The 26,187-nt window shown below is 46.0% G+C and overlaps 1 protein-coding gene across 1 annotated transcript in view; it reads left to right on the top strand.

The window, feature by feature from the left end:
- LOC115461641 overlaps window positions 1-26,187 on the top strand; it is a 254,455-nt gene that overhangs the window by 8,885 nt on the left and 219,383 nt on the right. The window contains exons 2-3 of the mRNA XM_030191619.1: window positions 18,853-18,953; window positions 25,590-25,659. Coding sequence (XP_030047479.1) covers window positions 18,853-18,953; window positions 25,590-25,659 — 171 coding nt within the window. The remainder of the gene's footprint in view (window positions 1-18,852; window positions 18,954-25,589; window positions 25,660-26,187) is intronic.

Raw genomic sequence — 26,187 nt, 5'->3', positions numbered from 1 at the left:
AGTTTATCTCACAAAAACGAATATATCGGTATAATCGAAAGCCGATTTTGGACGTTTTCAACTGCACTCCGTCGCGGATGCGGACAAAGTTGATGGGGGCGTGTCAGAGGTGTGGCGAAGGTGGAACTGGGGCGTGGTTATCGTCCGAGGAGAGATGTATGCGTTAGGGCGATAATCGAAAAAATAAAGGCGTTTTTAGCGAAAATTTAGGACACTTTTGTTGGACCCTTTTTTCACACGAACAGGTCCCAAAAAAGTGCTCTAAATGATCAGATGACCATCGGAGGGAATCGGGGATGACCTCCCCTGACTCCCCCAGTGGTCACTAACCCCCTCCCACCACAAAAAAATGATGTTTCACAACTTTTTATTTTCACCCTCAAATGTCATACCCACCTCCCTGGCAGCAGTATGCAGGTCCCTGGAGCAGTTGTTAGGGGGTGCAGTGGACTTCAGGCAGGTGGACCCAGGCCCATCCCCCCCCCCTTACCTGTTACAATTGTGCTGCTTAATGCTTATTAGTCGTCCAACCCCCCCAAACCCACTGTACCCTCATGTAGGTGCCCCCCTTCACCCCTTAGGGCTATAATAATGGTGTAGACTTGTGGGCAGTGGGTTTTGAGGGGGATTTGGGGGGCTCAACACACAAGGGAAGGGTGCTATGCACCTGGGAGCTCTTTTACCTTTTTTTTTGTTTTTGTAAAAGTGCCCCCTAGGGTGCCCGATTGGTGTCCTGGCATGTGAGGGGGACCAGTGCACTACGAATCCTGGCCCCTCCCGCGAACAAATGCCTTGGATTTATTCGTTTTTGAGCTGGGCGCTTTCATTTTCCATTATCGCTGAAAAACAAAAACGCCCAGCTCACAAATTGTCGAATAAAACATGGACGTCTATTTTTTTTGCAAAAATACGGTTTGGTCCGCCCCTTCACGGACCCGTTCTCGGAGATAAACGCCCATGGAGATAGACGTTTTTGTTTGATTATGCCCCTCTATGTGACCCAAACGTTTTTGTGTGTGTGTATATCAAACACAGAAATAATGAGGGTAATTTCTAAAAGCCATTTCCAAAATTGCAAGAGGACCTTACGAGACTTGGCATCCAAATGGCTGGTGATGTTTATTTTGAGCAAGTGCAAAGTGATGCATGTGGGAAAGAGGAACTCGAACTATATCTACCTGATGCAAGGTTCCACATTAAGAATTACTGCCCAGGAAAAGGATCTAGGTGTCGTCATTGACACCTAGATCCTCTGCTTAGTGTGCAGTTGCGGCTAAGAAAGCAAATAGAATTTTATTAGGAAAGGAATGGAAAACAAAAATGAGAATGTTAAAGTGCCTTTGTATCGCTCCATGGTGGGATTGCACCTTGAATACTGTGTATAATTCTGGTCACCGCATCTCAAAAAAGATATAGCAGAACTAGAAAAGGTACAGAGAAGAGCGAAAATGATAAAGGGGATGGGACTTCTTCCTTGTGAGAAAAGGATTCAGCTTGAAGAAGAGACGGCTGAGGGGAGATATGATAGAGGCCTATAAAATACTGAATGGAGTGGAACAGTTTTCAAAAATACTAGGACTAGGGGACATGCAATAAAGATATGTTTAAGTAGTAAATTTAAAACTGGAGAAAAATTTCTTCACTGACTAGGTAATTTAAATTGTGGAATTTGTTGCCAGGGATTGTGGTAAAAACAGTTATCTTATCGTGGTTTTAAAAAAGTTTGAATAATTTTCTAAAAGAAAAGTCCATAAGCCATTATTTAGATGGACTTGGGAAAATCCACTGCTTATTTCTAGGATAACCAACATAAAATCTGTTTTACTGTTCTGGGATGTTGCCAGGTACTTGTAACCTGGATTGGCCACTGTTGGAAATGGGATATAACATAGTAACATAGTAACATAGTAGATGACGGCAGAAAAAGACCTGCATGGTCCATCCAGTCTGCCCAACAAGATAAACTCATGTGTATACCTTACCTTGCTTTGTACTTGCCTTTTTCAGGGCACAGACCGTACAAGTCTGCCCAGCAGTATTTCCCGCCTCCCAACCACCAGTCCCGCCTCCCATCACCGGCTCTGGCACGGACCGTATAAGTCTGCCCTCCACTATCCTCGCCTCCCAACCACCAACCTCTCTTACCCCACCTGCTCCGCCACCCAATTTCGGCTAAGCTTCTGAGGATCCATTCCTGCTGCACAGGATTCCTTTATGCACATCCCACGCATGTTTGAATTCCGTTACCGTTTTCATCTCCACCACCTCCCGCGAGAGGGCATTCCAAGCATCCACCACCCTCTCCGTGAAAAAATACTTCCTGACATCTTTTTTGAGTCTGCCCCCCTTCAATCTCATTTCATGTCCTCTCGTTCTACCGCCTTCCCATCTCCGGAAAAGATTTTTTTGCGGATTAATACCTTTCAAGTATTTGAACGTCTGTATCATATCACCCCTGTTCCTCCTTTCCTCCAGGGTATACATGTTCAGGCCAGCAAGTCTCTGCTCATACGTCTTGGAACGCAAATCCCATACCATTCTCGTAGCTTTTCTTTGCACCGCTTCCATTTTTTTTAACATCCTTCGCAAGGTACGGCCTCCAAAACTGAACACAATACTCCAGGTGGGGCCTCACCAACGACTTGTACAGGGGCATCAACACTTCCTTTCTTCTGCTGATCACACCTCTCTCTATACAGCCTAGCAACCTTCTCGCTACGGCCACCGCCTTGTCACACTGTTTCGTCGCCTTCAGATCCTCGGATACTATCACCCCAAGATCCCTCTCCCCCTCAGTACCTATCAGACTCTCACCGCCTAACACGTACGTCTCTCGTGGGTTTCTACTCCCTAAATGCATCACTTTGCATTTCTTCGCATTGAATTTTAATTGCCAAACCTTAGACCATTCTTCTAGCTTCCTCAGATCCCTTTTCATGCTTTCCACTCCCTCCCGGGTGTCCACTCTGTTGCAAATCTTAGTATCATCCGCAAATAGGCAAACTTTACCTTCTAACCCTTCGGCAATGTCACTCACAAATATATTGAACAGAATCGGCCCCAGCACCGATCCCTGAGGCACTCCGCTACTCACCTTTCCCTCCTCCGAGCGAACTCCATTTACCACCACCCTCTGTCGTCTGGGCTTGATGGACCTTCGGTCTGTCCCAGTACAGCAGCGCTTATGTTCTTATCTTCATTTGCTTAGTTAAATGAGCTGTTTGAAAATTGCCCACCTTTCCTGCAGCTAAAAGTACACGTTGATGGTTTTTTGAATTTGTATGGCTGTCAGGATCTATTGTTTTGCTGTTGCAGCAGCTGCTTTTTGCTGCCTCCCAGACGCTGTTGCCCAAGGCTATCGTCTAGTCTTGCCTAATGGTTGGGCCAGCCCGGTGTGGGTTTGCTAAACCCAATGGAAATTACCCTTCTCAAGACACAGGAAATTTGCTCAATATTTGGGGTGCTCTAGCAGCTGCAAGGCTGACACCTATGAGCGTTAAATATGTTAGTTAAACAGATCAGGTTGGTAGATGTTGGTGAGGTGGTGCCATCCGCTAGTAGAGAAATGTCGGACAGGGCCATAGCTTCATCTTTGTCAGAGGATAGTCAAGTCATGGAGTTTCAGGCAGAAGGTGGTTGAGGTGGGCAGAACATTGAGAGGTGTGGCATAGTGAAGGCTTCTTTGTGCCTGGCACAAAGGCCTACACCGGGCATATAATTTCTTCCTGCTTGCTCAGAAAACAGACTTATACGGTCTGTGCCAGAGCCGGTGGTGGGAGGCGGGACTGGTGGTTGGAAGGTGGGGATAGTGCTGGACAGACTTATACGGTCTGTGCCAGAACCAGTGGTGGGAGGCGGGGCTAGTGGTTGGGAGGCGAGGATAGGGGAGGGCAGACTTGTACGGTCTGTGCCAGAGCCGGTGGTGGGAGGCGGGACTGGTGGTTGGAAGGCGGGATAGTGCTGGACAGACTTATACGGTCTGTGCCAGAACCAGTGGTGGGAGGCGGGGCTAGTGGTTGGGAGGCGGGGATAGTGCTGGGCAGACTTATACGGTCAGTGCCAGAGCCGGTGGTGGGAGGCGGGGATAGTGCTGGGCAGACTTACACGGTCTGTGCCCTGAAAAGGACAGGTACAAATCAAGGTAAGGTATACACAAAAAGTAGCACATATGAGTTTATCTTGTTGGGCAGACTGGCTGGACCGTGCAGGTCTTTTTCTGCCGTCATCTACTATGTTACTATGTTACTATCACTTCTGAATCCATCTGTCAGTTCCTTCTCTGTAATATGCAGTGAATTTGAAGATGGGGGCTTTTGAATAAACTGTGGGGACGCTGCAAAAATCTGTGACCGCTTTGGAAACGAAGGTTTTTTTTTGTTTTTTTTTAAACATCAAGAGCTTCTATTCTGCAATAACCTGTTCAGTTCCATGCGGATAACATATAGTTAAAAGAGAACCAGAACAGTCATCTGGGAATTCACAAAACCTGAAAACAATGTTGAGGCTTCATATTGAATTGAAGCCGAAAGCTGTTTAAGATATTTAACTGACTTAACTGTAGGAAACAACAAAGATATTTGCCCACTCAAAAGCTATATTTTCAATACAGAGAAGAATCCTGCCCAATAAACAGTAATATTTCCTGGTAGAGTCTGATGAACCAGTGCACACAACTTAAAATAACATATTGCTATAACCGGGAACCAATGAAACTCATAGTAGTAAGGAATAATAGATGCATTCAATCTTGAATTTAAAAAACAACAACACTCTTATAGTTAAATTCTGCATTGTTTGTAACCTCTTCTGTAAAGTATTGGTGCAGCCCATGAATACCACATTACAATAATCTAATTTCAGTAGTAATATAGATTGTACTAGAAGTCTGAAAGATTGTTTTTTTTTTTTTTTTGTTACATTTGTACCCCGCGCTTGCCCACTCATGGCAGGCTCAATGCGGCTTAGATGGAGCAATGGAGGGTTAAGTGACTTGCCCAGAGTCACAAGGAGCTGCCTGTGCCTGAAGTGGGAATCGAACTCAGTTCCCCAGGACCAAAGTCCACCACCCTAACCACTAGGCCACTCCTCCAGTGTGAAAGATTGTTGTTCAAAGGTTTTACGAATTGATCTTAATTTTCTTAATAAAAAGAATGTTTTACTACCTTATTAATTAGATTGATCATCATCAATTTACTATCCACTTCAGTTCCTAAAATCCTGGAGGAAAATCTGAATTTGAATTGCATCTTATTGATGGGTGTGTTGGAGACATAACTAGCTTCATTTACAGAAGTTCAGCACAGCTTGAGCTCAGGATAGTGCTTTGGTTCCTAAAAACAAAGAGATGGTTGAGAACGGGATGACAGTGCATGTCAAGTACCAGGCACTAACTGCATTATGCCCAGTTCCTGCTCCCTAACACAGCATGCAGTGAATTCACAAAGCACACGCTGTAATGCCACTGTGGTAATGGTTACGCTGTTCATGCAAGTTAATTTGTGTGCTAACTGCTTAATGCATTTTAGTATATATTTATTGTGATTTAACTTGCACTGTTTCAGTAGTGGCTTAAGGCAAGCTATATTCAGGTACATCCCCAGAGAGCTCATAATCTAACTTGGTTACCTGAGGCAATGGAGGGTTAAGTGACTTGCCCAAGATTATAAGGGGCAGCAGCGGGCTTTGAACCAAGCTTCCTTGTTGACAAACCATCCCAACCACTAGGCTACTGTTCCATACAAATAACTATGAGTAGAGGAATTAGAGAAAGCTCATTGCAAGATATTTCACTGTGCCTTCCTTTAAGTATCACACCTCTCATTTGCTGCGTAAAGCATTATAGTTCCTACAACTTGATGTATTTGTACATATAATGAAGGCAAATTCTACAGCTGTTTACTCTCCCTGTGTATAAACCTGCACATTAATGGTTATTTGAGTTGTTGTATTTGTTAGAATATATTGTTTTGCTTTTATGGTAGATGGTTTTTGCCACCCCTTTCCCCCAATATGCTGTTGCCCTAGTTAGCTGCCTAGTTTGCCTAATGGTTAAGCTGGCTCTGTAGGGAGTGGTAAGGAGGATATGGGAGTGGGTATTGTGTATGTGTAAGAAGGAATCAACAATGGGGGGGGGGGGGGAGAGGGTAGGAGAGACATGAGGGAGAAATATTGATGTATGTGTATGAGAGAGAGAAGTGATTTGCGCCAGGTCAGGAAGGGATCCTTCCTCTGGTCTTGGATCCCCCCCCCCCCATTGTCCTTTCCCCTAAGATTTTCTCTCCCTCTTCTCCCTTTAGCTGGTTCTCCTACCCCTATTCTGCTTCCTTTTCTTAGATGGAGCTTGTTCTAACATGCTTAAGGACAAGATGGCAGCAGAAATTGAAGTGGACTTTATTAAGGGGCTCATTTTCAAAGCACTTAGAGCAGTGTTTTTCAGCCAGTGTGCTGCAGCTGCTCCCCAGGTGTGCCACAGGGATCCCCTCCACAGAGATACCAAGTTGCATCTTCCCCCAGCACCCCCAGCCCGAATCTGCATCTTCCACCTGTACACCCTGCCTGAACCGGCATCTTTCACTTTCACCCCCTCCCCAAGGTCCGACAACTGTTTTTATGCCTTTCCTTCTCCCCCAGTGCTCTTCTAACCGGCTCATTCAGTACCGAGAGTGTCAGCGGTCAAGGCAGACCAATTCCAGAAGCTTTTTTCAGCTCCCACCTCAGCAGAGCCGGGGGAGGGGGGCAGGAAAACAAAGATGCCTTACCACGGGGCAGGCAAGGAGGAAGAGAGATGCTAGGGAGTGGGAGGTGACTTGGAGAGAAGAGAGAGATTGGATAAGATAGTGAGAAAGAGAGTGGGAGAGAGGCTGGAGTAATGGAGGGAAAGGAAAAAGAGAGAGGGAGAGAGAGATATGCTGGGGGGGGGGGGGGGAGGAGGCAGGACAGCAGAGGGAAGAGATGGACCCAAAGATGGAAAGAGAAAAAATGAAAGAGATGCCTGTCATTGGATGAGGGGGGAAAGCTGGACACTAGGAGGGGCAGGGACTCAAGGAAGTGGTGGGGGCACAGTGGACAGGTGCTAGACAGGATAGGATGCAGAGGGAATGATGGTGGTCATGGAGAGAGAAGACCGTGGAGACCCTGGAAAGAGTAGATGGGATTCAGGGCTAGAGGAACAGAACAGAAGATGACTGGGAGCTGGGGATTGAGTTGGGGAGTGTTTGGGGGGAGAGAGAAAGACTTTTGAGGGGATAGTGAGGATCTGGCAACTAGTAGGTAAGAGAGAAGATGTGTTGATACGTTGAGAGAAGGTGTGAATGTGTGAAATGGGGGGGGGGGGGGAGAGAGGAGATAACTGTGGGGGAAGGCCGAGACAATGTGAATGACCTGCTTGAGTGGATGGAAGATGAGATGCATTGAAAAGGGATGGGGGTCCTGAGGAGGGGTGTTGGAGGAATTGGATGGGTCTCTGAAGGGGTTGAGTGAAGGTGGAAATGGTGTTAAAAAGGTGGTGAAATAGAGGAAATATGAGTGGGGTGGCGAGTAAGAGATTGAAAGCACAGCATGGAGGCAAGAGAAGAACGGAGAGACAGGGATGGAGCTGGGACTGGTAAGGGGATGAGATGCAGTGCAGGGTAGGTGAGGGCTGAGAGGAAATGTACAGAGGATATTGAGCAGACTGGATGGTCTGTGCAGGTCTTTATCTGCCATCATTCACTATGTTACTGTGAAATGGAGGACTAGGGAGAGAAGGAGCAAGGGGAGTGCTGGAGAGGGGATGAGAGACAGATGGGAAAAGCCAGTAGGCGGATGAGAGGTAAAAAGGAGGAGACTAGAAAGAGGGTGAGAGATAGAATTAGGGTAAAATCAAATAGGTTGATATAAAGGCAGAGAAGAGAAAAGTAGAAAAAAAAACATAGATCAGTAGCTTACAGATGTAGAGAAGGAAAAGAAGAAGACAAGAGAAGAGAGAAGAAATGGAAAGGCAAACCCGGGAAATAATTTTGAAGAATGACACAAGGGATCAAGGAGGGAGAGCGGTTACTACATCGGCCGGCAAAGGAGAGGGGTTCTGGATAGAGAGGTCAGTTAGGGAAGAGAGAGATCCAATGAGGTGGGTGAAGAGACTAGGACAGGAGAGGGAAAAGAAGTGCTGGACCTGGGGGAGGGGGGAGGGAGAGAGGTTCCAGGCAGTGGCGTACCAAGGGGGGGGGCGGTCCGCACCGGGTGCACGCCGCTGGGGAGGGGGGAGGTGCTGCGCACCGGTCAGCGTCGTTGGTTTCCATGCTCCCTCTGCCCCGGAACAGGAATGTAACCTATTCCGGGGGACAGAGGGAGCATGGAAATCAACGACGCTGAAGCCCGGCGCGCGGCACCCCCCCCCAGCAGTGTGCGCCAGGGGGGGGGGGTCGCGCTGCATGGAGGTGGGCGCTGCACCCAGGGGGGCGGGGCGCATCGGCGATCCGCCCCGGGTGTCAGCGCCCCTCGGAACGCCCACTGGTTCCAGGACCTGCAGGGAAAGAAGGAGGCGGGAGAGACAATACCACAAAGGGAAATGAGTGAAATGTTGCACATATAGGGAAGGGAAAAGAGGAGGCAGGTTGCTCTAGAAGGGAAGAGAAAACAAGAAGGTTTGAGAAGGAGGCAGAAAAATTGATGAAAGCTGAACGTGAAAGTGCCAAACAGACATAGGGCAGGAGGTGAGAAAAGAAATTGCAGATGGAAAGGAGACCCTGGAAACAGAGTTAGAGTACAGACAGAGGAAAGCAGAACCAAAGATTGGGAACATGATTGGAATAATAACAATCACCAGACCACAAAGGTAGGAAAAATGATTTTATTTTCAGTTTAGTGATTTGAATTATGCTGGTGTTGAGAATTTACACCTGTTGGCTTTATTTTGCATTGTACAGGAGGACATGCATTTCTTTCTATTTTTTTTTTTTGTGTTTGCATGACATGCAGAGTCTGGTATCTCTTCTTCTCAGTTTTTTGTCTGCATGTTTTTTTGCGGTTCCCTATTTTGTATCAGGTGAGAGTCATGTTCTGCAACTGGGATGAAGGATTTTGCTGGCACGTGGTGTCTGTAGGAATCTGTAACAGTCCATTTTGTTCTAGTTTCCCAGTAGCAGGTATATTGGTGCTCTAATGTTTTAGCATAATTAAATGAAATAATTACTATGTAACTTTGTAAGTCTAAATGCTCTGAAAATGAGCACCTTAGTATAAAAGATTCTTCAACTTATTACGACTAGAAAACAGGGAGTGAGTAAAGTCTCTTTTGAAGAGGAGTCAGAGCAATAATGAGATGAGAACCAACAAATACACAGAGAGTAAAGAGAAACATTTTCCCACTTAATTGAACTCTTTAAAACAGACTGTCATTTAATGGCCTCTCCGTAGATTGCAAGCTTTATGTCAACACTAGTAAAAAAAGGCCCGTTTCAGAAAGCAATGAAACGGGCGCTAGCAGGTTTTGAGCGGTCAGTGCGATCGCCGGTATGCGAGCCCTGTTCCCCGCCCCCATGTGCTGCAGCGCACCGCGCCTACCTGCACCATGATGGGCAGTCGCAGCGAGTCCTTGGTGATGCTGTGCCCGCATTTCTTGCACGAACCTCGGACCGCTCTTGGTTGGCGAGGCGATGCCATTGTTCTGTGTCAGTGCTCCGCCCTCGACATCATCACGTTGTGACGCGAGGCGGGACAGACACTAAACCGGATATCTGTGCACCTCAAATTTCCGGCTGAGGCTTCATTAGAACATTGGAGGTGCGTTTTATATATAGAGAGAGATCTTCCCTGTGGCTTCAGTTCTCCCTCTGTTTCTAATTCTTTTCCCTCTTCAATCCCACCCCCCACCCCCACCTCTGACAAGTCTATTTACAAGTTTAGTTTTTGATACCATCCAATCAGAGAACTCTATAAGCAGTTCACCATTCACTAATGGAAAAAGGAAGGATGAGAAGAAGTACAATATTGGATAGGAGAGAGGAAGCTAGATAGATTAGTGTGCATCTGGGATGGCAGCAGATTCCCCACCTCCCCAAGGGACAGAGAAACACAGGACAAAAGAGAAAGGGAACACTGGGAAGACTTATACGGTCTGTGCCAGAGCCAGTGGTGGGAAGCGGGACTGGTGGTTGGGAGGCAAGGATAGAGCTGGGCAGACTTATACGGTCTGTGCCAGAGCCAGTGGTTGGGAGGCGGGGATAGTGCTGGGCAGACTTATACGGTCTGTGCCCTGAAGAGCACAGGTACAAATCAAAGTAGGGTATACACAAAAAGTAGCACATATGAGTTATCTTGTTGGGCAGACTGGATGGACCGTGCAGGTCTTTTTCTGCCATCATCTACTATGTTACTATGTTTGATACTTCACTGCAAATTAAGCGTCTTGGAACAAAAACATCTTTAATCCCGTTAATTGAGGAGATTGCTTAAAGAGAAAATTATATTCTCCCTGATGTTTTTGCTATTTTAAGGCTATATTCTCCCTAGGCACCTCTTTTACCCTCAGCCATTTAATAGTCCAGTTGATTTGCTTATGGGCTTCTTGTTTTTTTTTCTTTGGAGAAATTTTATTAGGTTTTTTTTTTTCCTCTTTGGCAAATATTTGTGCAAATTCTGTCTTGGCTTGCGTTATTAATGTTTTAAACCTAATTTTCTAGTGCTTAGGGTTTTTCCCATTTTTCCATTAGGATTTTCTTTCCATTTTACTTATAATGCTATAAGACATTTTGAGCATTATTTGGAGAGAGAGGCAAAAATGGGGAAATCCCCCCCCAATTATAAATACATTTCTCTGAGGACAAGCAGGCCTTCATATTCTCACAGCTGGGTGAAGTCATCTGACAAGAGCCCTGTGCGGACACGGTATTAACAGAGAACTTTTGAAGCAGCGTCCCACTGCTCATGCACTTGTGCCTTCCCGCCAGAGTCTCTCAGTCTTCGTTTTTCAGTGGAGCAGGGATGATGCGTCTTTGTGTTCTCAAGTGCATATTTTTTCTCATGTACCTTCCCGTGTGGGTTTTCAGTCCCCTCAGATAATTTTTCCTTTAATTTACCCCCCTTTTTTCAATTTCTTTTAGTTTTTTTTGGCTCTTCCTTTATTTTTCCCGTGTTGCAAGACCCTTTAGGCCGAGCCCCAACCTCGATTTGAGCACTGCCCCTTTTTTTCCCAGTTCAAAATTGAGGAGTTTAATTTGGTCGCAATCCTTTTCTTGATGTCCAAGAAGACCCCCACCAGTGGCTTCAAAAAGGCACCCAGTGTAATTGGGTGATTTCAATGACAGACCCACAAGCCTCTGTATCGGGTTGCCTTGGACCTGACCGTCAGCCTATCTCTGTTCTCCCTGTTTGCAAATGCAGCTGGGGACACAGAGGGCGTGGCAGGTTCAACAGGAGAACTTTTTGGCTCCTTGAAGGCTGATACATTGGCACCAAAAGCATCAACCTTGATGGCTGCCAAGACTTCAGCAACCACTGCGAGTGTACCGGCATCAAGGAGGTCTCCACCTCCCTCGACATTGGGCACTAAGAGTAGGCCCCGGGACCGGTCAGCATTGGACCTGTCACTGAGGGCACGTACAGGTTTGATGTCATCCTTGTCGGCACCGAAGGGGATCAGAGAGAATTCAAAGAAGCATAGGCATCGGTCTTCCTCGATGTGTGGTGCTGGGAACACTGGGGCATTGGCATCGCTGGTACCTGAGAAGAGCCTGCACCGGGAGGAGCACTCCTCCTCCTTGGAGAGGTGCAGGTGCACAAGTCTCCCAGCAGCCAGGTCCCTGCTTACCGGTTCAACACAGACACCTTCTCAGGCTGCCTCTCAACCGGCTCCATTAGCTTTGCTGATGCTTTCCTTCAATGAGTGGTTCTGAGTCATGCTTAGGGAGGAGCTGGTGCAGATGCTGCAGTTGCGACTGCTAAGGCATTGAGAATGCTTGAGCTTACTGCAGATCTAGCCCAGATTATTTCTGAGGCTCTTTCCATGCAGAGATCCTTGAAGCTAGCAGCTTGCAGGGTATTGACATCAACCTCAAAGCATACAGTACCACTGTCAATGTTGGGAGCGGGGGAAGGTTCCCTGGAGTCAGAGGTAGGGCTGTACCTCGACGCTTTTCAAGGACATAGATCCACTGAGTCGAGGCAGGCACAGACTCATTCAGTACAACCCAAGTATGGTGAAGAGTCTGAAGAGGACCCACATTACTTGACCTTATGGGATACTTTATGATCCCTCACCACCTTAAGAGAGATGAAAATCTCCACCTGAGGATCTCTTTCACTGGTTTTATCAGGGAGATGGCTTCTACAATCCCATTTAAGTTGGAAACAGAGGTGAAGCCAGGGCGGAGATATTGACTGTCCTTGTCTGAGTCTCCTCTTAAGCAAGGGGTCACTGTACCATTACACCCTATACTTAAGGATGCACTGATGAAGAACTGGGAATCTCCCAGTGGATAGGGAGTACCATAACCAAAAGGCTTCCAGATTTGGTGGTTGAATATGCTCTCAAATGAGCTAAGAGTTCCAGGACTCGTGCCTCGGCGCCCCCAGATAGGGAGGCCAGGACACGACTTGTTTGGAAGGAAAACTTTTCAGGCCTCGATGCTGGTTGCCTGCATCCAGTCCACATGTGCCACTTGCAAACTTCAGTTTGCTGTAAACTAAGTCTTGTGGATAATCTCCCACAGGAGCAGGCTGCAGAGCTTCACCACCGGCACCTCTTCCAAGGAGGCAAAGCACTCCTGGTGCTTCTTGAGTACCAGCAGTGCCAATGCCCCGGTGCTTCTGGCACTGTGCATCGATGAGGACCGATGCTTATTTATTTATTTGTTACATTTGTATCCCACATTTCCCCACCTATTTGTAGGCTCAATGTGACTTACATAATACCGGAGAGGCCTTTGCAGGCTCCAGTGTGAACAAATACAGGGTGATGTTGTGGTAAGATCAAGTTCATGTGGCACAGCCACATTAGGGAATCGAAGAATGAAACAGTCGTGTTATGTCCATTACATGCTTTAGTTTGGTTGTGTTGCAGAGATTAGGCATTTAAGTTGGATCGGTAGGGTATGCCTTTTTAAACAGGTTGGTTGTTAGTGATTTCCGGAAGTTTAGGTGGTCATACGTCGTTTTCAAGGCTTTTGGTAATGCATTCCACAGTTGTGTGCTTATATAGGAAAAACTAGATGCGTAAGTTGTTTTGTATTTAAGTCCTTTGCAGCTTGGGTAGTGCAGATTTAGATAAGATCATGTGATTCAGATGTCTTTCTAATTGGTAATTCATATGCTTCGTGGGCTTCCCTTGGTGCACAGCATCATGGTCCTTAGGTGCCAACATCAAACCCATATGTGGCCTTGGTGTCGGGTCCAAGGCTGACTGGTCTCGGGGCCTACTTTCTGCCCCAGATGTCGAGGGAGGTGGAGACCTCCTCGATGCCAGTGCACTCCCAGTGGATGCTGAAGTCTTGGCAACCATGAGGTTGATCTTCCAGTGCCGATAGTCAATGTATCTTCCTTTGAGGAGCTAAAAAGCTTCTCCTGTTGAATCTGCTGCATCTTCTGTGTCCTCAGCTGCATTTGCAAACAGTAAGCAGCTGGAGCGGCAGAAAATATCTGCACAGGGGTGCCTATGACTCTTTTGACATAGCATGCAGACTCTCTGCATGGGTGTGGGGGATGCACAAACTCTCATGGCTGCGTGTTCCTGACCTGGAACCAGTGGTGCAGGAGAGGTTGGTGGACATTCCTTGCCAAGGTAACAGTTATTTGGAAATAAGGTGGAAGAGGTTTCTGACCACCCTCCAGCTGCATCCTCTTTCTTACAGAGTTTGTTGAGTGGACCTAGACAGTGAACCTACTACTCTCAAAGGTGTAGGTTTCCACCACCTTCCCACTCTGCCCAGCAGCCCCATGCCAATGCTTTTGGCCTCACCAACCCCATCCTCAGAATCCCAGCTGGCACCCCAGTCGAGCAAGGGATGAGCTTTTGACTGGCTCCAAAAGAGCATAGACCTCAAAGTAACCATCCCGGAAGGCCTTTTGTTAGGGGGGAGGTTGAATTTTTATCATCATAGGTGGCACCTTGTAACCTCCAACCTGTGGGTTCTTCAAATATTCCATCACGGTTATGCCTTGTGTTGGCATCAAAGACCACCAAATTAACCACTGAGAGCATTGCCACTCAGCTCTCAGAACAAGTGGGTACTTATAGAGGAAATCTCTGCCCTTCTACAGGCCAAAGCAGTTGAACCCGTACCACCAGGGGAAGAAGGGATGGGATTCTATTCCAGGTACTTCCTTGTTCCTAAGAAAATGGGGAGATTTCATCACACTGTAGATCCAAGGGCCCTGAATAACTCCTGGCCAAAGAAAAGTTCAGGATGCTATTCCCTGGGCACCCTTCTTCCCATGATTCAGGAAAATGATTGACTATGCTCTCTGAACTTAAAGGATGCCTATACCCACATTTTGATAGCTCATAATCACAGGAAGTATGTCAGATTTCTAATAGGGAAACACTATTACCAGTATCACGCCCTGCTATTTGGCCTTGCACTAGCTTCCAGGTATTCACCAAATGTCTAGCAGTAGTAGTGGCATATCTACGCAGACTGGGAGTGTACATGTTTCCCTGTCTGGACTATTGGCTGGCCAAAGAGCACATCACAGGAGGGGGCGACAGAGTCAGTACACCTAACTATTCGGTTGTTGGAGTTACTTTAGATATGTTACAGGCTTAGGCTTTTCTTCCATAAGCGAGAGCAGAGACCTTATTGACACCTCACAAGTCCAAAGCAGCAAGCAGGCCACAGCTCAGCAATGTTTGGATTGATGGCCACATGGCCTCACAGTGCAAGCCACTCCCATGGCATGTCTCCACTTGAGAGAATCCTAGCTTCCCAGTGGTCTCAGGCAGCTGGGAACCTAGTGGATGCCATCCAAATTCCTCCAGAGTTAACTCATGCCCTTCTCAGGTGGACCATTCAGATGAATTTGACTGTGGGACTACTGTTCCAAATTCCACCTTCTCAGAATGTGTTGACAATGGATGCATCCGACCTGGGACGGTGAGCTCATGAAGATGGGCTCCAATCCAAGGGACTTGGTTGGCTCAGGAAACAGATCTCCATATCAATGGTCATCAAGCTCAGGGCCATTTGGAATGCTCTAAGGGCTTTCAGAGATTGGTTGCAAAACCCAAACGGACAACCAGATTGCAATGTTTTATGTAAACAAGTTGGGGGGGGGGGGGGGGGGTTACGGGATCCTATCCCTTGTGTCAGGAAGAAGTGGCGATGTGGCAGTGGGCCCTTCTTCATGGGATGAACCTTGACCTCTGAGCCACATACCTCCCAGGAAAGACAACTGCCCAGTGGACAGACTGAATGGTTGGGTTTTGTAGCTGCACAATGGTCTCTCTATATGGGTATGGCCTGCAAGATCATCTGAGAGTGGGGAATCCCTTTGTTGTGTCTTTTTGCCACTCTTCTCAACAACAAGGTCCCCCAGTTCTGTTCCAGGATCAGATCGCACGGCAGACTAGCATCAGATGCCTTTCTCCTACATTGGGAGGAGGGACTTCTTGTATGCTTATCCCCCAGTACCTCTCATAGAGAAGACTTTGCTGTAACTCAGGCAAGACCAGGGAACTATGATCCTGATGGGGCCTTACTGGCTGAGAGAAATCTGGTTCCCTGTTCTTCTGGAGTTATCCTCCGAAAATCCATGGAGATTGGGCTGTTTTCTGACTCTCATCACACAGAATGAGGGGGTCTCCTCTACATTCCAATCTGCAAACCCTGGCCCTTATGGCTTGGATGTTGAGAGCATAGAATTTGAAACTTTATATTTGCTGGAGGGTGTCCCGCACCTTGCTTGCTTCATGAGAGACTCCACTAAGAGATATTATTAATTTAAGTGGAAAAGGTTTGCTGTCTGGTGGGAGGGCAAGGCCTTAGATCCCCTCACTTGTCCTACACCAGAACCTCTTGAATACTTCCTACACCTCTCTGAGTCTGGTTTGAAAACAAACTCTGTATGGGTTCATCTCCATATAAGGGTTATATCCAGCTGATGAAAGTTTCCTTTAAGTCGCTTGATTCCTGTCACCTGAAGTATTTGACTTGGAAAGTTGTATTTCTGGTGGTGGTCACTTAGTTCGCAGGGTCAGTGAGCTTCAGGCCCTAGTAGCTGATCCACCTTAGACTGAATTTCACCACAATAGAATAGTTCTTCTCATGCACCCTAAGTTCCTTCCTAAGATAGTGTCGGAGTTCCATCTTAATCAGGCAATCGTTCTACCAACATTTTTCCCAATTCCACATGCCCATCCTTGCGAGAGTGTACTGCATACTTTGGATTGCAAGTGAGCCATAGACTTCCATCTGGAGCACACTAAAGCCTGTATATAGTCCACCCAGGTTTTTGTTTCTTTGACCCAAACAGGATGGGGGTAGCCATCAGCAAACGCACAAGTTCCAATTGGCTACTTATGCCCAGGCTGGGCATACTCTAGAGGGTCTTCAGAACTTAGAGGGGCTTTGACATTAGCTTCAGAACTTAGTACAAGAACAGTTCTGGGCAGACTTCTACGGTCTGTGCCCTCAGAAAGGCAAGGACAAATCAAACTTGGGTATACATATAAAGTATCACATACCATATAAAATCAGTTTATCTTGTGTTTTAATATGGGGGTTCAGAGACCTCAAACCTGACTCAGTCAGATTTGAGGTCTCTGAACCCCCATTTTAAAACACTTGTTGGGCAGACTGGATGGACTGTACAGGTCTTTATCTGCCGTCATTTACTATGTTACTATGTCATGTCAAGGCTCATAATGTCAGAGCCATAACTACATCTGTAGTTCACTTGGGGGCTCATTTTCAATGCACTACAAAGTTTCATAGGTTACTATGGAACTTTGTAAGTCTAAGTGCTTTGAAAATACGCCTCATATTCTCTCAATATGAGGAGATTTGCAAAGCTTCGACATGGTCATCAGTCGACACATTCAATCTCATTACTGCCTTGAGCAGGATACCTGACATGACAGCCGGTTCAGGCAAGCAGTGCTACAGAATTTGTTCGGTGTCTAGAATGCAACTCCATTCCACTAGACCCAGTTTTGTTCTGTTCCAGGCTGCATCTCCACAATTACCGTATTTTTCGAACTATAAGACGCACTTTTTTTCCCCCAAAATTTGGGAGGAAAATGTGGGTGCATCTTATAGTCTGAATGGTAGCATACCTGGTCGCTTGTGGGGGCGGCCAGGGCCGGTCTTAGGCCAAGGCGAGCGTTGCACCGCATAGGGCCTCGCGCTCAAAGGGGCCCCCGCGCGCCGCGCCTCAACTCCGCCCAGTGCTTTTTTTGTGAGGTCCGGCTCACCTGCCCGCTCCCTTCCGTTCATGCACCCGTGCTCCCTGTTGTGAAATCTTTAATGTACCCGAAGTCGTGGCGAACCATCAGTAAAAGCAGCAGGCAGGCTCGCCTTTTTGTCGCTTCCCTTGCCTCTCAGCGCGTCCCGCCTTCCTCTGATGTAACTTCCTTTCCACGAGGGCGGGACGCGCTGAGAGGGAAGGGAAGTGACAAGGAGGCGAGCCTGCCTGCTGCTTTTACTTACTGCTGGTTCGCCGTGACTTCGGGTATGTAAGTTAAAGATTTTAAGGCAGGGAGCACAGTTGCATGAACAGAAGTCGGGGAGCTGAGGGTGGACAGACAGGCAGGTGGGCGGGGGTTTGATCGAATTGCTGGACATGGAGGGGAGGGCAGGGGAGAGAAGAGAATCGTTGGACATGGATGGCAGGGGAGGACAAATTCCACTGTAGAGCCACACAGGTTGTCCTCATACAAGAGTGTTGCACAATCTGTGGTCCTCCAGCAGATCTCCGCCACACTTTTTGCTTCAAAATTTATTTTCCTCTTCTAAAACCTAGGTGCGTCTTATGGTCCGGTGCGTCTTATAGTCCGAAAAATACAGTAGTATATAAATGATTTCAACCTAAAAACAATTGACGAACTAATTAACTTTCGTAAATCTCTGAAGACCTATCTCTTCAAAAAGGCATGCCACAACGATCAATAACTGTAAATGTAACACATCACCACTTTTCCTTATGTTCTGAACTGTTTACTTCCTATATCTGTTGCTTAGTTCTATTATGTCATCCATGTTATCTATGCAAATGCTATTGTTATCTTTTACTCTGGTATGGTGAACGCCATAACGGAACATTGTAAGCCACATTGAGCCTGCAAATAGGTGGGAAAATGTGGGATACAAGCACAACAAACAAACAAATAAATAAATTACAGGCCTCGATGTTTCGAGTCCTTATTGTCCTAGCATTGTTGTTTTTGGCAAGCCTGGTAGCTAGAGATTCCCAGCTGTGAGAATACGAAGGCTTGCTTGTTTTTGGAGAAAGCAAAGTTACTGACCTGTTGCAGGTGTTCTCTGAGGACAGCAGGCAAAGTATTCTCACATATCCTCCCACCTCCCCTTGGAGTTGTATTCTTTACCTTTTTAACTTGACTGAGAGACTCGAGCTCGCGCATTGGGCGGGAGTGCACCGGCACATGCACAGTGAGATGCTGCTAGAAAGTTCTCTGTTAATACTGCTAATTGGCGTCCACACAGGGTTCTGTTGGATGACGTCACCCAGCTGTGAGAGTACTTGGCCTTGGGAGAACACAGATGAGTAACTTCTCTGTTTTATAAAGCACCTCTTTGACTGTAATGGCTTGTGTTACAGAACCATTTAGCTAAGCTGGCAGACATCTGGGATCCTGACTGCTGTCTCTGTAATATAGGAAAAATGTGAAACGATTGTTATACATATTTTTATTTCTTCCAGTTCCTCAGCTGTTGCATGGTGGGAAGTTGGATTTTCTGGTTTTTGATTATCTGTCTGAAATCACAATGTCTCTGTTAACTTCTGCAAAAAACAAATCTCCGGTAAGTAAAACAAAGTCACGGTTCAGCTTGTGAAAATAAAATATGGCAGCTGGTTAATTTTTGATTCTTAGTCTTTTTGGAGCCACTTGAATTCCAGTGTATGGAGTGATGTGATTGGGTCGCAGTCAACTCTGGTTCTGACGGTTAACTGCCAGGCTTGGTTTATTACATTGGCAACATAAGCATCTGCGATTGGTGCCAACTTTTGCTAGGCACTGGAGCGCTGCTGCCATAATTTGTCTGGGTCTGCTGGCCATGCACCACATGTCTTGAAGAACTACAGGCCCAGCAGCAGCAACTCCCTCTGGCAAGTACTATACCTTCATAAGTAAGGCCTACTAGCCCTTGTGCACCAACAGGTGCGATTTGAATACTCTTCAGTTTGTCAAATTGTGCCATTACCTCTTCCAGGTTTATAGAGGTTTCATTCAGTTTCTCTGACCATTTCAAAAGGCATTTGACAAAGTACCTCATGAAAAACTCCAGAGGAAATTGGAGAATCATGGGATAGGAGGTAGTGTTTTATTGGGACTAGCCGTTGAGCCCGTAAAAACGGGCTGGTATTGGGGTTTTCCTCCCCCCCCCCCCGCGAGGGCGCCACTGCTTCCCCCCCCCTCGGAGTCGCCGCCACCCCTCCACCGGTCCCGGGCCCTCTCTTTCGCTTCTGAACTTACACATCATTGTGCCGAACGCAGCAAGAGCAGGCACATCAGCTGAGTTGCCGTGGGCCCTTTCCCTCTCTGCCTGTGGCCTCGCCCTCCTGTAACGTCAGCGAGGGCGGGACACAGCAGAGAGGAAGGGCAGCTCAGCTGATGTGCGGTTGCTGCGTTCGCGCAATGGATGTGTAAGGTCAGAAGGGAAGAGAGGGCCGGGCTGGGTGGAGGGGTGGCGGCGGCGACTCCGAGTGGGGGGAGCGGTAGCAACCTCGGCGGGACGCAGTTTCCCTCTCATGTCCCGCCCCCCCCACCCGTCATCACGTATGACGCGGGGGGCGGGACAGAGAGGGAAGTCTCTACTGGCGCATTTGCGAGTGAGTCGGTCATCGCCCGTTTATGTGTTTGATTGAAAACTGGTTAAAAGACAGAAAAACAGAGAGGTAGGGTTAAATGGTCAGTATCTCAATGGAGAAGGGTAGATATTGGGGTTCCCCAGGGGTCTGTGCTGGACTGCTGCTTTTTAACATATGTTAATGATCTAGAGATGGGAGTAACTAGTGAGGTATTAAATTTGCTGACGAAACAGAAGTTAAATCACAAGAGGACCTTGAAAAATTACAAGAGGACCTTATGAGACTGGGAGACTGGGCATCCAAATGGCAGATGTTTAATGGTAGCAAGTGCAAAGTGATGCATGTGGGAAAGAGGAACCCGAACTATACCTACGTACGTAGTTCAAGGTTCCACATTAGGAGTCACCAACCGGGAAAAGGATCAAGGTGTCATCGTTGATGATATGTTGAAACCTTCTTCTTAGTGTGCTGCAGCAGCTAAGAAAGCAAATAGAATGTTAGGTATTATTAGGAAAGGAATGGAAAACAAAAATGAGGATGTTATAATGCCTTTGTATCATTCCATGGTGCGAATATTGTGTGTAATTCTGGTCACCGAATCTCAAAAAAAACGATATAGTAGCATTAGAAAAGGTACAGAGAAGGGCGACAAAGATGATAAAAGGGATGGGATGACTTCCCTATGAGGAAAGTCTAAAGCAGCTAGGGCTCTTCAGCTTGGAGAAAAGATGGCTGAGGGGAGATATGATAGAGGTCTATAAAATAATGAGGAGTGGATCTGGTAGAGTGAATCGCTTGTTTACTGTTTCCAAAAATGCTAGGAGCCACACAATGAAGCTACAAAGTAGTAAATTTAAAACATCAGAGAAAATATTTCTTCTTTCAACATGTAATTAAACTCTGGAATTCGTTGCCAGTGAATGTGGTAAAAGCAGTTATCTTAGCGGGGTATAGAAAAGGTTTTGATAGCTTCCTAAAAGAAAAGTCCATAAACCATTATTAAAATAAACTTGGGGAAAATCCACTTCTTATTTCTAGGATAAGCAGCATAAAATGTATTGTACTATTTTGGGATCTTGCCAGGTATTTGTGACCTGGATTGGCCACTTTTGGAAACAGATGCTGGGCTTAATGGACTTTGGTCTGTCCCAGTTTGGTTTCAGTGATGACAGCAAACGAAAAGAAGATGGAGGGGCCCCACAGAACCTGTCACGCACAAGGGCTGACACGCCCTACAACCAACGCTTATCAAAGTTTCTGTGGCCTGTGACCCTGTTATTGTCATAGAAAGCATATGACCTCCTGGAAGTTTGGGCTTATGATGTTTCTATGGATGGCTAGCCATTTTGCAATCCCACATGCAAGTTTTGCACCCCCCTTTGGGGAAACCTACCCTTCACTGAAGTTACTTACTAAAGAGAAGTTTCTGCTGCTGGGTTTGTAGCTGCAGGCGGAGTTAGGGGGATGGTGGGCACCCATATTTAATTTTGGCACTGTTAGCTGAGCAACCTCACTGAGAGGCTGTAAGAAAGCAAATTCTAGTATGGAAAACATCGGGCAGATATAGGTGTGAATAAGTCTCTTAATATGTCTAACGCCTGAAGAAATGTGAAAAGAGACTAGAAGATTAATAGTAACATAGTAAGTGGCAGCAGATAAAAACTGAACAGGTCCATCCATTCTGCCCATAGTCCACTCATTATACAATTCATGATTAAATCAACAATGAGCATGATATTATATACTTGATTATGTCTTTATAAATGATCTACAGATAGGGAATTTTTTTTCTAGGTTGGGGAGGGAGGTCAGGAGGAAGCTGTGGCATTTTTTTTTATTTATTTCAATTTTCCTGTCAGCGCCAGAGCCAATCACCACTCAGGCACTGACAAGGAAAGTTGACATTCTGTGCTAAGCCGTGGATTACCGCAACGCTTTACACCTGCTAAATGTCGGTGCGCTAAATTAGGCGGCGTATCGGACGTATTCTACAGGAATGTAATTCATAGCAACACCCCTGAAACACCCAAAAAAATAGGACACCCTAGGATTTATATACAGATCATTATAGAATATGATCTGCATGTAAATCCAATTAAGGCCATTAATGCCAATACTTGTTGTTGTTGGCTGATTGGACTCATTAATCAATAAATATGCACACGCAAATCGGGCAATGCAGCGCTGATTCGCGTGCACAAGTTAGTTGCCATATATAGAATCCAGGGGATGGAGGGTAATTTTATAACAAGTCGCCTAGGTTGGAGGATGAGGGCCTATTTCTCTATTTACTACAAGTATAACTAATCAATTTAATTTGTTACAGTACCACAGTTTCCATCCTATTTGAGAGAGAATATTCCAGTGGGGACAATTCCCATATTTCAGAGGTTATGCACTGATTTTGAAATTACTTACAAAACATACAATACTCCCGCTGCCTCAAAATGACACTAATCTAGAGTGCATACAAAACAGTATGATGTTTACGCAGGAAAAAAGGCCTCAAAGAGCTTACAGATCTCTCATATATCTGTTAAAGCTGAAACGGATCAAACGATCCTGGTCTTCATCGTTGGCCAAAAAAACCTTTCTTGTAACAACTTCCCTGCTGCTACTGTAGCTAAACTGTTTTATTCAGTGAATGTTGTCACTCTACAGAATACATTTGGCACCATTACGGGGCGGTGACGGAAGAGGCGGGGCCGATGACGGCGGGGAGCGGGGTTGATGACGGCAGGGGCGGGGTTGATGATGGCGGGGGTGGGGGTGTCAGGGGTGGGGTTGACTTTGGGCTGGTTTTGGGCTCGTTTGGGTGGGAAAAAAATTTTCCACCTGGCAACCCTGTCCTTCCATGTTAAATGTACAGCGCTGCGTAACCCTAGTAGCGCTTTAGAAATGTTAAGTAGTAGTAGTAGTACTTTCCTCGATTATGGAAGTTGTCATCCGAAATCTTTGAAGAATAATCTACCGTTTTCCTCAGTTTCTTGGCACCGACGGATATGCTCTAGTAATCAGATTTTAACTTCAATCTAAGAAGCTATCACAAAACTGGAAGCACTTTAGATTAGTGTCATTTGAGGCAGCGGAGTATTGTATGTTTGTAAGCAAGTTTAGCCAGCCCGCACCCGAAGTCTATATATATATTTTAGCTGATTTTGAATTTAGACAACAAGCAGATCTGATGAAGGAAAGATTTCTTTCAGAGGATATCTAAAGTAGTTCAGTGAGCATATAAGAGAACATTATTTGCACAACATCCTCTGCTATTAACATCAAGACTCCCAGTGGAGGATACTGCAATGGCATGTCTTTTACCACATACCATTTAGGAGGCCGACCATATTTCAGTTTCAGTGCACAATCCTTTTTCTGCCTGGTTTGGGTTTCAGCTGAAACTGACACCATTTTGAGAGTAGAGCTGACATGGGCAAAAGCAACTAAACTTTTCCATCTACAGCATTCAGCTCCCTGTGATGTAACTTCCTGTTGCCACAGGGGATGAAAGCAGCAGAAGGAAGACTTCGGGACTAGCGCCAGGAATCGGGGATGACCTCACCTTACTCCCCCAGTGGTCACTAACCCCCTCCCACCCTCAAAAAAAACTTTTAAAATATTTTTGCCAGCCTCTATGCCAGCCTCAAATGTCATACCCAGCTCCATCACAGCAGTATGCAGTTCCCTGGAGCAGTTTTAGTGAGTGCAGTGCACTTCAGGCACGTGGACCCAGGCCCAGCCCCCCCTACCTGTTACACTTGTGGTGGTAAATGTGAGCCTTCAAAACCCATCAGAAACCCACTGTACCCACATGTAGGTGCTCCCCCCTTCACCCCTTAGGGCTATGGTAGTGGTGTACAGTTGTGGAGAGTGGGTTCTGGGGGAGTTTGGGGGGCTCAGCACACAAGGTAATGGAGCTATGCACCTGGGAGCAATTTCTGAAGTCCACTGCAGCGCCCCCTAGGGTGCCCGGTTGGTATCCTGGCATGTCAGGGGGACCAGTGAACTACAAATACTAGCTCCTCCCACGACCAAATGGCTTGGATTTGGTCGTTTCTGAGATGGGCGTCCTCGGTTTCCATTATGGCCGAAAATCGGGGACGACCACTCTAAGGACGACCTAAATTTCGCGATTTAGGCGTCCCCGACCGTATTATCGAAACGAAAGATGGACGCCCATCTTGTTTCAGTAATATGGGTTTCCCCGCCCCTTCGCCGGGACTTTCCTGCATGGACGTCCTCAGGAAAACTTGGGCACCCCTTTCGATTATGCCCCTCCATATCAACCGACCTTATCCACATATTTATTCATGCCTTCAAAGAAATGAAGCAAATTGGTGAGGCAAGACTTCCCTTGGCTGAACCCAAGCTGACTCTGTCCCATTAAACCATGTTTGTGTGTGTTCTGTAATTTTATTATTTATAATATGTTCTTTCATTATTTAAATTATAATAGATAAGATAAATATTCTGGCTTGGATAATATTTGAGTAATTCTAAAGAATTTCCAGGCTTGTGGCATTCAGAAGCTAGATTCTATGAGAAAGGAACCTGTAGTGATTGTTTTCAGGCACAAGTACTGGTCAGCTTATAATGTTCGTAGGGAAATATTGCAGGAAATGAAGCTTATATAGTAGAACATAATTGAGAAATGTATTGCTCTTGAATGTAATTTTTCAGAGCATATAGTCCTTGCATTCAGTATATCAATGCGCTTTTTTATTCTGGATTGTGAACTCCTTTACTCTATTTTAGTAAGAATCTACCTCATTCTTGACCTTTAATTAAATACAAAGCAGGAAACATCTCAATGCTACTTTTTCTGGTTACTTATGCACAGTTTGGGTAAGCATGTAATAAATATCAAATTTCATAAAGATCTGCCCAACTGCATAAAATGGGCCACTCCAGAATAGCTATCAAGTGAAGAAACACTCTATACATAAATGACCCTGCCAAAAACCAATTCCGTTTTGTAAATTCCTTCCTCAAGGATGCACAGATGCCATTATAGAATTGGCATTCAGTGGCATACAGTTGGAACATTTAATACATGGTGCCTTGTAACAGAATTGCTCCAGTAGACAAGAGCATGCTATGGGGTACGCGGAGAAACATGCAGTTGGGAAGCTTTAGACAAATTATAGAGTAACTAGTAAAAAACCCCCGTTTCTGATGCAAATGAAACGGGGGCTAGCAATGTTTTCTTCTGTGTGCATGTGGGAGTGTGTGTCCCTGCCCTCTGGCCTCTCTCCCCTCCCCCCTCTGAGTCCTTCACTGTTACAGAGCCAGCGATTGATTTCGTGCTCTGCTGTTTTCCTTCACTGACTGTGTTACAGAGAGGGCGGGGCAGACACTCATAGGGAAACCGGATATCTCGCCCCCTTCACACTTCCGGCTGGAGCTTCATAGAACGTTGGTTTTGCCTTTTATATAGAGAGATTCTAATGATATTCTGCATAGAATGAGAGCAAAGTCTTAGAGGTCTAGACCCAAAGATTAAACTCTTTATCAAAAGAAACCCAGTGTAAGAAAACTGTTTATTTTGTAGCGCTCTGTGCATTCACACTGCTGTCTGATATTTCAAAGGAACGGAGACAGTACCTAATAAATGCTTTTGTTTGTTTCAGAATTTGGGTTACACTCCTGACTTTGTGCAAGTTGCGATGGCTCCTTTTATTAAAGACATTCACAAAAAAGGTACTTGAAATAACTTGCCTTTTACGTTGCGTTTGACCTAGTCATGATTAAAGATAGAAATCGTTGAAGTTGCACAAATGATTTTATTGTGTCCTTCATCAATTCCAATTTTTTTCTTTAGTGCTAACCATGTTTATTACACTACAGTAAACGTGGCAAGGGAAATTGGGTAGCGTGGGCACGTTACCCCACACTACCTGATCGGTGCGGGAGTAGCATGGGAGCCCTTACCGCCTCCTGAATAGGTGGCAATAAGGGCGCCCACAGTAATGCCCACTTTCTAATCGGTAAATGAGCGTGGCCATTAAAAAATATATATATGGTATGGCATGGCTGCCATTTTACCACCTTGTTAAAAGTGGCCACAGGTGTGGAAAACACCAGCGCCGGCCACATTATAGCATGGCTTGGTAAAAGGATGAGAAGAAGCCACAAAAAGTGGAAGAACCCCCAATCCCTACGTTGGAGTAGTGCAGCAAAGAAAGGAGTAGGATGATCGGCTCTTTCAAAAACCAGGAGAGAAGTATA

Source organism: Microcaecilia unicolor, chromosome 2 (genome assembly GCF_901765095.1).
Source record: "Microcaecilia unicolor chromosome 2, aMicUni1.1, whole genome shotgun sequence".
NCBI classification, from domain to species: domain Eukaryota; kingdom Metazoa; phylum Chordata; class Amphibia; order Gymnophiona; family Siphonopidae; genus Microcaecilia; species Microcaecilia unicolor.
Note: the sequence above shows the minus strand (reverse complement) of the source record. Positions and strands in the feature narration are given on the sequence as shown.